This window comes from Sinohyriopsis cumingii, chromosome 16, assembly GCF_028554795.1.
Source record: "Sinohyriopsis cumingii isolate HCF-2022 chromosome 16, ASM2855479v2, whole genome shotgun sequence".
NCBI classification, from domain to species: domain Eukaryota; kingdom Metazoa; phylum Mollusca; class Bivalvia; order Unionida; family Unionidae; genus Sinohyriopsis; species Sinohyriopsis cumingii.
Genome location: NC_142976.1, coordinates 91,262,045 through 91,276,118, shown reverse-complemented (window position 1 = coordinate 91,276,118; position 14,074 = coordinate 91,262,045). Strand labels below are relative to the sequence as shown.

At 34.6% G+C, this 14,074-nt stretch overlaps 1 protein-coding gene across 1 annotated transcript; it reads right to left on the bottom strand.

Annotated features, from left to right (window-relative positions):
* Nucleotides 1-17: 17 nt before the first annotated feature.
* Nucleotides 18-3,452, bottom strand: LOC149780985 (twitchin-like). Its single transcript, XM_089936259.1, has one exon. The coding sequence runs from the start codon at nucleotides 3,450-3,452 to the stop codon at nucleotides 18-20; it is 3,435 nt and encodes a 1,144-aa protein (XP_089792385.1).
* Between the last annotated feature and the right edge of the window lie 10,622 nt (nucleotides 3,453-14,074).

Below are 14,074 nucleotides of genomic sequence, written 5' to 3'. Positions count from 1 at the left end.
ACACTCAACCATTGAACTTATGTACATGATTTGTATCTGACTTCATAGTAAGACACTTCATCGAGTCCTTTTGGCTTCTCCCAGAACAAATATGCAGAGGTCGCTGTCATACTCGAACATGAAACTTTTCCGGGTTGTTGAGGGGATCTTGCAATTAGGACATCATCACTTATATCACTGAATGGACTTTCTACACCTTTCTTTGTCTTCCATCTTACTTTGAACTGATAAGCAGTATTATTTTCTAACTCTGTTACTGGAATTTTGATTGATGTTGAGTTGTCATTTGTATTTTTCAGTTTTGACCATTCATTTTCTTTTGTCTTTTTCCATTGTATTTCGAAGACGTCTATAGCTTGAAGATTGGCTGAGGAGACATCCCAGCTTAATAAAAGATCTTTATCATTACTTGTAATCCCATTCGGCTTTCCAGGCTTCTGCGCCATCTTGATTATAATATCATCACTTATGTCACTGAATGGACTTTCTGCTCCGTCTTGTGTTGCCCATCGTACCTTGAAGTTATAGACAGCATTCGTTTCTAACTCTGTGATTGGAATTCTGATTGATGTAGAATTGTCCTCGGTTTTTTTCAGCCCTGACCATCTCTTTTCTTCTGCTTTCTTCCACTGAATTTCAAAAACGTCTACAGCTTGAAGATCGGCTGAGGAGACATCCCAGCTTAATAATAGATCTTTATCATTACTTGTAATCCCATTCGGCTTTCCAGGCTTCTGCGCCATCTTGATTATAATATCATCACTTATGTCACTGAATGGACTTTCTGCTCCGTCTTGTGTTGCCCATCGTACCTTGAAGTTATAGACAGCATTCGTTTCTAACTCTGTGATTGGAATTCTGATTGATGTAGAATTGTCCTTGGTTTTTTTCAGTCCTGACCATCTCTTTTCTTCTGTTTTCTTCCACTGAATTTCAAAAACGTCTACAGCTTGAAGATCGGCTGAGGAGACATCCCAGCTTAATAATAGATCTTTATCATTACTTGTAATCCCATTCGGCTTTCCAGGCTTCTGCGCCATCTTGATTATAATATCATCACTTATGTCACTGAATGGACTTTCTGCTCCGTCTTGTGTTATCCATCGTACTTTGAACTGATAAACAGCATTCGTTTCTAACTCTGTGATTGGAATTCTGATTGATGTAGAATTGTCATTGGTTTTCTTCATTGCTGACCATCTATTTTCTTTTGCTTTCTTCCACTGAATTTCAAAGATGTCTACAGCTTGTAGATCGGCTAATGAGACATCCCAGCTTAGTAAGAGATCTTTATCGCCACTTGTCATCCCTTTTGGTTTTTCGGGTTTCTGCGACATTTTGATGATAATATCGTCACTTATATCACTGAATGGACTTTCTGCTCCTTTCCGTGTTGTCCATCGTACTTTGAACTTATAGACACTATTCTGTTCTAATTCAGTTACTGGAATTATGATTGTAGGAGAGTTGTCGCTCGTATGTTTTCGCCCAGACCATCGCTTTTCTTCTTTCTTCTTCCACTGAATTTCGAAGAAATCTACAGCTTGAAGTTCAGCTGAGGAGACATCCCAGCTTAGTACAAGATCTTTATCGTTACTTGTTACTCCTCTCGGCTTTCCAGGCTTCTGTGAGACGTTGATGATAATTTCATTACTTATATCACTGAAAGGACTTTCTACACCATCTTGTGTTATCCATCTTACCTTGAACTGATAGACCGTATTTGTTTCTAAATCTGTAATTGGAATTCTGATTGATGGAGAATTGTCATCGGTTTTATTCAGTCCTGACCATCGCTTTTCTTCTGCTTTCTTCCACTGAATTTCAAAAATGTCTACAGCTTGAAGATCGGTTGAGGACACGTCCCAATTTAGTAAGAGATCTTTATCGTTACTTATAATCCCTTTCGGTTTTCCAGGTTTTTGCGACATGTTGATTATAATATCATTACTTATGTCACTGAATGGACTTTCTGCTCCATCTTGTGTTATCCATCGTACTTTGAACTGATAGGCAGTATTCGTTTCTAACTCTGTGATTGGAATATTTATTGATGTAGAGTTGTCGTCTGTATTTCGCCGTCCTGACCATCTTTTTTCTTCTTTTTTCTTCCACTGAATTTCGAAGACGTCTACAGTTTGACGATCGACTGATGAAACGTCCCAGATTAGTAATAAATCTTTATTACTACTCGTAACTCCACTCGGCTTTCCAGGTCTCTGCGTCGTCCTGGTGATAATGTCATCACTTAAATCACTAAACGCACTTTCTGCACCTTCTGTTGTTATCCATCGTACTAAGAACTTGTAGGCTGTGTTCTTCTCAAATTCTGTTATCGGAATTTCGATTGATGTTGAATTGTCATTGGTGCATTTCTTTCCTGACCAACGTTTATCTAAACTTTTTTTCCATTTTATTTCGAAAATTCCCACAGCTTGGAGGTCAGTCGGTGGAACATGCCAGCTTAGTAAGAGAACTTTATCACTGCTTGTATCTCCTTTCGGCTTTCCAGGTTTCTGCGATATATTGATGATAATATCATCACTTATATCACTAAACGGACTTTCTACACCCTCTTGGGTTGTCCATCGTACTTTAAACTGATAGGCAATATTCTTTTCTAAACATGTGATTGGAATTTTAATTGATGTAGAGTTGTCTTCCGTAGTTTTCCGTCCTGACCATCTTTTGTCTTCTTTTTTCTTCCACTGTATTTCAAAGACGTCTATAACTTCAAGATTAGATTCAGACACATCCCAGCTCAGTAAGAGATCTGTATCGTTATTTATAATTCCTTTAGGTTTTCCTGGCTTCTGCGACATCTTGATGATAATGTCATCACTTATGTCACTGAATGGACTTTCTGCTCCTTCTTGTGTTGTCCATCGTACTTTGAACTGATAGATATTATTGCTTTCTAAATCTGTGATTGGAATTCTGATTGATGTTGAATTGTCATCGGTATGTTTCCGTCCTGACCATCTTTTGTCTTCCTTTTTCTTCCATTGTATTTCAAATACGTCTACAGTTTGAAGATAGGCTGATGATACATCCCAGCTTATTAAGAGATCTTTATCATTAATTGTAACTTCTTTCGGCTTTCCTGGTTTCTGCGACGGCATGATGATAATGTCATCACTTATGTCACTAAACGGACTTTCTGCACCTTCTTTTGTAATCCATCGTACTTTAAATTGGTAGGATGAGTTTATTTCCAACTTTGTAATAGGAACTGTGACGTTTGTAGAATTGTCATTGGTGCATATCCGTTCTGACCATCTTTTCTCTTCAGTTTTTTTCCATTGTAATTCGAAGAAATCTATAGCTTCAACATTGCATGGGGAGACACCCCAGTTTATTACTAGACCTGTGTTATCACTAGTAAATCCTTTCGGTTTTTCGGGTGTCTTACTAGGCTCAGTCATCATAATCTTGTTTTCAGGATCCTCCATAGTTCCAGGACTACATTTTACTTCAGTGTTGGTTGTTTGAGTTTCATTACACTGTCTTCTGTTCGTGTTTTAATAATAGAGTCCATTAATTCCATTTTTAAACGAATATATCATTCTGTGGAGATTTTACTCAGTACTCAGTACTGGTAATATAGCATGATTAATGTAATTTAAGTTATTTGCTAGTTTTGGTCGGATAAGCTCTACTAAAGCACCATCTGGTGATTCGTTTCACTGATCATCGTATCCACTGACCAGGGTTGACACGCAAACTCTTTTTTGGCTGAAATGAAAATGCGTTGCCATTCTCAATGATATCATCAGAAAGGCGCTGAGAAAAAAAATGTCCACTGACAATCGACATAAACAGTATGCATTATTTGTAGCATCTAATAAAGTACGGTGTTACGCTAAACATCTGCCTATAATTTAGTATCAAAGTTACATGGACTTTTTTTATTTGAATGTGCATACCTTAAGAGTCAAATGCAGAACGACTTTCTTATAACGAACTGGGTGATGAAAGAGTTAATTGTTGTTTTAGAGTTCACTTTACTGTAACATTTGCTGTTATTTAAACCTCGATTTTGAAGCTTCATAACTTGGTAATGATGGCTGTAAAAATATGATGCTCAGTTCTAATAATTAAAAGTCGGTGTCTCCATATATAAATACTAAAGCTGAAGTCATTTTTATATATTGATAAAAAAAAGTATCATTCGGTTAGCGAAAAAGGTTTACTACGTAGCCTACTGAGATTCGACCTCAGGTCTGCGAATTACAGCATCTATTTCGTTGCCTGCACGCATTAACTCCAATATAATTTCGACCAAGGACACAACCACAAAAAGGATCCTTTAAGGTCTCTGATATAGCTATTCGTGTTATCGACATAGTAATTTATTCACATTTAGCTGCACAGTCACTCCAGATCCAGAGATAGCACTTTCTTCTTTGTATATCTGAACTCTAACTCTCTGAAGGAAACTCTTCATATCTTTATTCATGTCATAGTAATCCGGACTTGTGACTCTGTCTATTAGAAATCTTATTCGCGGAGTCTTTGTTTCATGATATCTTAATCATCATTACAAGGAGACATAGATGATTACCATCAGCAACCAAAGTCATGGAACATGAGCTAGATGGCTATTTTGATACTATGTATACCAATATATAGAATAGGATTCAAAAACATTTTACGACTTAACAGTAGAAACAATTCAAGGTGACTATATAAGATCTACCAATCATGCTCTTAATTGCTACAAAACATTACAGAAGCCATTAAGTATTTGTTAAATGAACAGCAGAAGCAAATAGAAAATAACAAAGTCAGTGGTAACAATTTTTACATGGAAAATCTCCGTATTTTGCTTGATTTGAGAAGTCTACACTATAATAGGGTACATAATAGAGGTCTATAGTTATATAGCGTGTAACAAAATAGTCACTTTCAAATCAACAAATGTGCATTTAGTTTCTGTCAGATGGTAAGGCAAGTATCAAAAACAATCTGTTCAAATAAATTACATTTCAATGAATGTGCCTGAATAACGCTAAAGTCTTACTTGAAACTCTTTACATGATAATTTGTGGAGTATCAACTGTGGCGCAAAGATTTTTGCTTTGATTTGATCAAGTATGAAAATAGATACGTTTTCGTCTATATTGTTATCATTTGTCCGAATTTAGGCGTGAATTAGACTTACAATAGAAAATGGTTCATCATCGATTACTTGAATCTATGTTTGGGTTTTTACCGAGACCAGGAAATCACAGTCAAGGTGATACATTATTTTTTTCCTCACTCGGCAGAGCCTCGTAGGGAGGTCATGTGTTTGTAAATACGAATATTTATTGATAGAAGTTGTGATACCTGTTGAACCGATGAAAACAAGTTATACGCATGAAAACATGAAAGATAGAGACATTTGGTATTTTTTACTGTATTATCACATTTAATCGATGGATGTCATATAAAAAACAATAAGTGATAACTATTTATAACGATAGATTTTAACTTTCGTCAATTCTAATTTTGAATAATTCTATAGTAGCCAATGATACGAAGTGTGTAATGACTTTAGTACGATTTATACGTTGGGCTATTTTTAGAGCATTGTAAATATTTGTTAAAGTCATATATAACTCACCTTCTTCTTAGAAGAGGCGAAACTGTAAGTGACATACTGGCATTGTAAATGATACTTATTGCAAACTTACCACCATGTATTAAAGACCCCTCCAACACAATTGCCATCTGAACAATATGAAGAGCTTTCTTCTTCATGATTTTCTCTAAAATGTGTATTTTCTGTCCTGGGAACATGGCAAAGTGTAGCTATTACTAGTGCTATGATACACTACATGGAAGGCTTGTGGAATATCGTGTGGACTCTATTAATGAACCACTAAGATTAGTGAGTGCAGCGGATTTCATTGGTAATTGATTAATGTTTGATACACACGTTTGACAAAGTTTGAGGAATGCAGATTTGAATTAGCACATTTATCTTTGTTGCCAGAATTAAAGTAGTTGTTGAGAATTAAAATAATATGGTTAGTGATGTGTTTAGCCTATGTTTATGGAACAGTTTTTAATGCAACTTTATATATATATATATATATATATATATATATATATATATATATATATATATATATATATATATATATATATATATATATATATATTTATATATATATATATATATATATATATATATATATATATATATATATATATATATATATATATATATATATATTCCCACGCTAGAGTTTATGTTACATGCTCAGATGTCAACTTTTGTAAGTTTGTTTTCACAATCTTTTTTCATTAATGTACTCAGCTTCTTTTTCCTTCTTGCTCTAACTACTGCCCGTAAAAGTCCATTGCTCATTTAACCGATGTGCATGCTCATGGGTTACATGGGCAAGGTTGAAATGATAGAAATGTCACAAAAATCACTGGGACTTTGTTCTTATAACATTTGTAGATCTAGGATACTTCTCTGGAAAAATGGGGTTAGAGTACATTCTTGGTATTTTATTTGATTGTGTTCCTTACGTCTTCCAATGTTCTTGCCTTCCTCTCTATATATCTCTCCATCCATCCATCCATCCATCCTCTCTCTCTCTCTCTCTCTCTCTCTCTCTCTCTCTCTCATTAAACTCTAATTATTGTACATACATACATACATACATACATACATACATACATACATAGTTTTACTATGTCTCTGCACCTCTGTCAAATTCCCGTCGTAATATGTATTGATAATAAACGATCGAGGCGCTGAGTTAAAACGAAAAAAAAAGAAAGCAATATTTTGTAACAAGCACTATACATTTGTCTTAATTAATCTCACTCATCGGGATTAAAAGCACGGGTCAAGTTTGGATAATTTCCTGTATCAAATGTATCCATATTTTACTTTAGATTCAGCGCAGGTGTCACCCTGACCTTTATCGATCGCAACGTGAAAACAGAGGGCCACTATTCATATTTCGAGTTCTGCTTTCAATATTACATAAGGGACTTGCGTGTGCCCGAGATATGATGATTCGTCAATATCTATAGCAAAGCTTTCTTAAAATTTCAGATTCATTTCGCAAGGCATAGAATATGTTCACACATTTGTCTTTATTTTCTTCTAACAAACCAGGCGTAACTATATGTACACACTCTTATCTTACAGGTGGAGTCAGTCATTGTATGAATTTGCTGAATATTATTTTTAATAATTGCTACTATTTTATGCATAAATCTATATTGTTTCTAATCTACAAAAGAACGGACCATAGTTTGTCAACAACATTATTTCGTTACATTACGATTTATTGATTAAGAAGTTAATGCTGAAAGGCACAGTACTGAAAACTGGGGAACTATTTTAGCTGACTACAGTATTAAATCTATATTAAATCAGTATCAAATCGTATTCAATCAAATACCGATATTATATGACTCAAAGGAACTACTTGTTTCAGCCATTACTTGTTCTAAAACTAATGTTTTTTAATTTTATTTACACATTGCAAGGATAACTTGCCGCTTCATGGGAGAGGAGTGACATCTCATTTAAAACTTTTACCGTACGTTATACAATGAGTGAGAGAGATAACCCAAATTGTTGCTTAATATTCTCTTTCTCATGCTCGCATCAATGAACAAATAATGCATATCTTTATTCCAAAGAGTCGTTGTTTTGATGTTTTATAAAACAAGTAAACGGTGAGGGCAAATTGTGTGCCTAGGTTTGACAGTAAGTAAAGCTGCAGGCTTCTATTTATAACCGATGTCCTGAAACGAAGTTGACATACTTTATAACCGTTTGAATTCTAGCACATTTAAATAAGCAATCGTTATATTCTTCAAGCCTGTCAAACTACGCTGGCCATCTTCTCCAAAGGTGTCCTATGCTGGACGGCCGGTGACGGCTATACAGTTGGATGGCCGGTAAGTGTAGAGTGGTATAACAAGGTGAATCTAGTTGATCAGATATGAACCCAATGTTCCATGCTCTGACATGCGAGGCTGGGGGGGGGGGGGGGGGAACTAACGCTAACAGGGCTGCCTAAAATTGTGAAATTCTCCCCAATGAGTCGGTATCGTAAAAAACGAACCGTAGATTGTCCTCCTTGTCTTATTCCGTCTTTTCTTCCTTTCATGAACTATGACTTTGAACGTATCTTTCATTCATTTAGTAAACATTCTCTTCAAACGACACAAGAAGAGAATAAACTTTATATTTGCAAGTCAGCATGTGACTAACTATCTAACAGGGTAGCGCAGACTTCCTCTGACCACGTATTACAGACGCTGAATACTATAGAAAGTCTATTCTTTGCACAAACAAATCACACCTCTGTCTGCGTGGGTTCGAGTCCAAGGCTCGCCTAGCGTGGGTACGTGGGAAAGCCTGCCAGTAGCTTCTCGTGGGTCGGTGGTTCTTCCCTGGGTTTTCCAGGGTTCTTCCTCCACCAGTTATACTGGTCGCCATGTCTAGCCTATCTTGTGCTGAAAAATGGCGTTAAACCCTTGAACAACAACAACAAACAAATCAAGAGTCCAGGCAGACGCCCATGCTCTCAAGTTGCATAAATATAATTTATATGATGTTCTGCTGAAAGATGATTCGAAGAGAAAGCAAAGTCTGAATTAATAATCCATCAAGCTACTAACTCATTAATATAAATATATTCCCTTGTAATTCGAAACTTCTAGACTATGTTTTGAACTTGTGTTTTTCAAGTATTTAGTTGACCGTTCTGCTGAAACTACACAAGAAGGGAAACACAAAGCATACATTAGCAATGCAGCATGTTAAAGACTCACTAAAACCAACTACGTTAAAATGGAGCAAGTTTAAAAGAATCGAACTCATGCTAACCAGTAACAACCTTGCAGAGGTCAACGACAGTGTGGTATGACTTGCTATTAAAAAGTCTTTGAGATCACTCAGATTTGATAGTAAATTTTTTTTATAAAAAAAGCTTTATATCATGCAGCAGAATGATTAACTCACATAATAAATCCAATCGGAACGTTGGATCAGTCGATTATAACACAAAAATTTCTTGGACTTGTTGGAGGGTAAACCGAATGATGTTATCCAGTACAGCTGTGAAGCTAAAACCTGATGTCAATTGGAAGTGCCAAGGGAAGGTAGTGGGCAATAGTGTTTTGCCTTTTGTCTATCAAAATAGACAGAATAAACGATTTTCGTCTTTGATTAAGGCTGGATTCGCGAGGTAGTATGATAAAATTCCTGACGTAATGAGATTTGGGAGCGCATTCCAAGGAGAAACATAGTTTCCATCTAATCTAATAGACATTTTTCTGCAAGGGTAAAACCTATTCTTTACACCCAGCACAGTACAAGTTCACAATTTCAGATACATTTTACATATACAATATGGAAGTCATTAAATACTTAAGATACAAATAAATTCTAAATAAGCGAATTGTTGTTATTACTCATATTATAAACAATTCAACCTAATGATGCAAGCAAGCACATTTGTATTTTTTTTATTCTGGCAAAATGATTTTTGATGTAGCATTCCAGCAAATAAACACTTTAACCTCAAAATATTTGCAAAATAATTTGTACCGTCAAAACGGGACTAATCAATTAACGATACGTAATCATTTTGGCAGAGTGTATCTCTGAACAATATCTAAAAAGAATCTGGAAAAATTTAAATAGATGGAGACACTTCATTTTTGTAGCAAAGTGTATGCAATACAATGATTTTACTCAGTACCATTTTACCTACCGTAACGTCTTTGACCAATTATTGATTGTGTAAAAATTTTCAACTGCTTATACTATCCTTTTTCTCCTTTTTTTTCTTAAAATAATATTCCTTTTTTGACTGATTGCGAGCTGGCGTGTAAGATTCCTCTGTTCAAGAGCACAATATTTGTTTTAGAGCTTGTGTAATACAGCATAGCTCATACCAATTATAGGAGGAAAAGAGTGAAGTGGATTCTTCTAAAAAATCACAAAATCATCACCAGTTGTGCAAATGTTTATGATTATTATGGAAAAGGCAATGACGCATTTACTGGTTTGATTGAAGATACGTAAATATTTGAGCGCAAATAATTTGCAAACACACGTTACATTTGCACCTTCTTCCTTAAAACTGTCGAGTACGTACACAATAACTGATGGTTTAAAATCCACAAATACTGTGCGATAGTACAATACAATATTCCAAAGTTGCCTTATATAATAGCAATATAACTTTACATCTATAAGCACAGGCAAGCTTTTGTAAAAAAAAAAACCATGTATTTTACAAAGAAACCCCAAATAGTCCTAAAAAAAACCCATGTATTTTACAAAGAAATCCCAAATAGTCCTAAAAGTTTATCCCAAGTCCAAATGAAGACCAAATTCCTAAAGAATTCCAGTGATGTTCCGCATAAATTCTAATCTTGAATTTGCTGATGTGTCGAATGCGTTAATGTGTCAGCATAATTGATGTATTACAATAATATTTATCCAGAATCTTCTTGAAAGAATTGACAATAATTCCAAAATAGTGATTTACTTCTACAGTCTATGAATGATTTAATGCTAAAGTCTATAAGCACTCTGAAATTCCAACGAATAATTTACATAAATATATCATCTCAACTTAAATCTGAACACTGATTCCAACTGACAAATGTTAAGATATTGAATAAATAATTCGGATGTAAACAACCCTTATATGACTTCTTCAGGCACAAGAGCACCAGAATGAGGTCAAATTGTTTATTTCCATAACATTTTAAATTGCAAAAGAGGTCAGGTCTTTTACTTAAGGAATTTTTAAAGCCACCTGACAAAGATCTAGACCCTGCTTTTACAAAGGGAGTAATTATTTCCTGAACTCAAATACGAGTAAGCACCTTTAACTAAAGATAATAATGATCTTAAAATAGAATTTAAAATCATAAACAAAAATTTGCTATGCATTGTGATGTTTAGAAAATGACCCTTACAATCTATATCATGGAAATTTTTTATCACATAATATAAATATAAATAACAATACATACATACAGACATACAAGGTCCAAGTCTTAGTCTTGGTTTAAGGGGCGACAGAGATGTTTTAGTGTTCTCTCTATAACGTTTGAATGTTTGTGGGATTTTTTTAAAGGAATTTTTGCACATATTTGCCCAGGAATAATTGCAGAGACGGAGCTCACAGACAACTTTGGATATTTTTTGATGTCCTTTCTGTACTTTTGCTTATATATCTCTACCGCATTAATTGATTGCACGAAACTCTTCCTTGACTGAACCAGTGATTCTTTCATTTAATACCCTTTGATTGGGGATTTTCGTGTCCAACATACACGTTTCTAGTTTCTGTTAGAAAGTCATTTAGTAATCTGGACCAACAATGTGATTTTATTATAAAAGAAAACTTTGATTTATGAGAATATCCTTTGAAAGGAAAACCCAATTTTTTGCTGCAGCTGCTTACAATTATTACAAAATAGTTTTCAGTTTTATTTCTTTACAGTTGTACAATATTTTTGTTCTTTTCTAATTGTGTCTTTTTATCACAGATTGCCGATTTCACAGAAAATCGTTGGCTGCAAAATAATACTTGAAGTAACTGTACAATCAATTTCATATAGAACCAATGATTAATTTGGGTATATATTGTATCATTTCCTGTTTTATTACCCCAGTTTTGAAGAAGAGCACTCAAAGTTATAAATTGTTTCCAATGAATTGTTATTACATATGATAAAGGCCGGTATTGTTTAGAAAACGTTATTTCCAAAGAACCCTGTCGTGGGACTCTTTTTCAAATATTTTCGGATTTCGGTAAACATCAGTGCTGCAAAAATTAACTTTTATTCGAAATCTTTAGACTAATTACACCTTTTGACCAATGAACTTATTTCCAAATATATTCGTACGAATGATATTTCGGTCTAATAAAGTATCTCAAAATTTAAAATGGTCTAGTGTTTGAAAATTAATTGACTTGCTCATTTATTCAACAGTAGTTACTCTCTCTCTCTCTCTCTCTCTCTCTCTCTCTCTCGGGCGCTAAAACTTAATTTTTCCTTTCTCGTTAACTCATTTGCCCACTTGGCAATGCACAATCCGTGGAAAATCTGTTACTTAAATTAAGAACCGGGAAACAACATACGTGAAAGCCGCAGTCATACAATAAATATAAAAAGAGATGCTACCGTATTTACAATTCAATGCATGCTAATAGTCATTGGAAGGGATCCTGGCTTCCTTGTTGGGAAACCAGGTAACCCCCAAAACCGTCATCTAATTCAAGTCCACTTCCAAGAATATGATGTGCACCTAGATTTACACTTCATAGAGTGTGCTCGTCACGCGCACAATCCATGGTCTTATTGATTAGAAACCAAATAACATTATGTAACAACAGAAACCTGTCTTCGCAGAATAATACTTTTTAAAAAATTTCTAGTCACTGTACAAACAAAAAGCGTGTGATACTTTTGTTTGGAAGTAGTCGTAGTAGTAATAGTAGCAGCAGAAGAGATATTTGACGTACAATTGATCTATTGATTATAATGTTAGTAGCAGAATTAATATTAGTAGTGGTAGTAGTAGAATGATAAGGAAGAATGGAATTTATTTCAAAGTATATACGTGAGTCCGAGAGTACTTCATACATATCAGCTACCAACAAATGTAATTTGTTTAACATTGAATGGTATTAAATGAATAGTGAATTAAAATAAAACTTATTTACAAATTTTCAGTTGCACATACGTTTTAGAGCAAAAGTATATATCACACCAATTTACTCACCCCATCAACTACACATACTGTATATATGTGCATGCTTGCATGTATATATTTGAAGAAAAAATATATGACCGTTATGCATGTACACAATTAGAGATTTAAAATTTCTTAAAAGCCTGAATTCACTCTGGGAATACACACCCAGTCGTTTAGCTTAGTGAGTCAATATTAATTTCTCTAGCCGCCACCAATTTTATCACATTCATCTCAGGCAGAATAATCCTCGCTTCTCTGCCTTTATTAATACATATTCTGTAATATATAATTTAATGACACCTATTTCAAATAACCCAGGTTATCCTAAAATTTGGTCTGTTCAGTCTCAACTCTTGTCATTTACGTTAATATTGGCCTCTTTCATGTTTCTCACCGATAAAGAATGGACTCTAATTAAAAGTAAATTTATCCACCAAAGAAAACTGATCCCATCCTTCGGAATCAACCATTTATTGCGAGCCCGGCCCATATGTCAATCTTAATGTCAGCATTACAGCACGCTAGTACAATATTGCCCCATATGGCATCCATCAAAATCCATCAAGTTGCAATCTGATAGGAAATAGCTTTTCTATATTTTGCATTCAATTCTGCTGCAGCCAACAATTCTAAATGACCAGTCGAATTCCTTCTGGACAGATTAATTTTTTTCTATAGCGACCTTTTTGATTTTATGCGGGTAATAAGACTTCAAAACGAATGCTAAATACATTTTGGACAACACCACGCTTATCCACATAAAACGTGATACAAAGTATATGTATATAATGTGTGAGTCTGAAAATCCATAAATGTATTTATAATTACACTCCACGTAATAATCACTATATATATATATATATATATATATATATATATATATATATATATATATATATATATATATATATGGAAATTTTGTAGATATATTCACAGTACATTCTGTCCTGGTCAGCGTGACACGTAACAATTAGGATTGACATATGGGCTAGGTTTCCAAGAGAAGAAATAAGGTCACGGAGAGTAGGAGGACAGTGAAAGGAAACGTTCACGGTACTCTTAGACACCTTGGCAGAGTTAAGAAGTCTGAAAGAAATGTATCAGACTTCTTTAATTCGACCAAAGAGAAATAGATCTTCCCTATCCAAACACTTCTATTCCGTTAACACTAGGAATTTTACCAAATGATTTACAGTAGCAGGTCCAGAGGTTGGCCTTGGCCGTAGAAATGTGATAAGGCAGTTAAGGCACATTACCTCCGTTCCTGAGTTAAAAAACAAACAACCAACGGTCCTTTTCTGTCGAAAAGAGACTATTCAATGTTTT

Excerpts from the sequence above, each read along its gene's own strand:
- LOC149780985 (XM_089936259.1), bottom strand. The coding sequence starts at position 3,452 with ATGGAGGATCCTGAAAACAAGATTATGATGACTGAGCCTAGTAAGACA.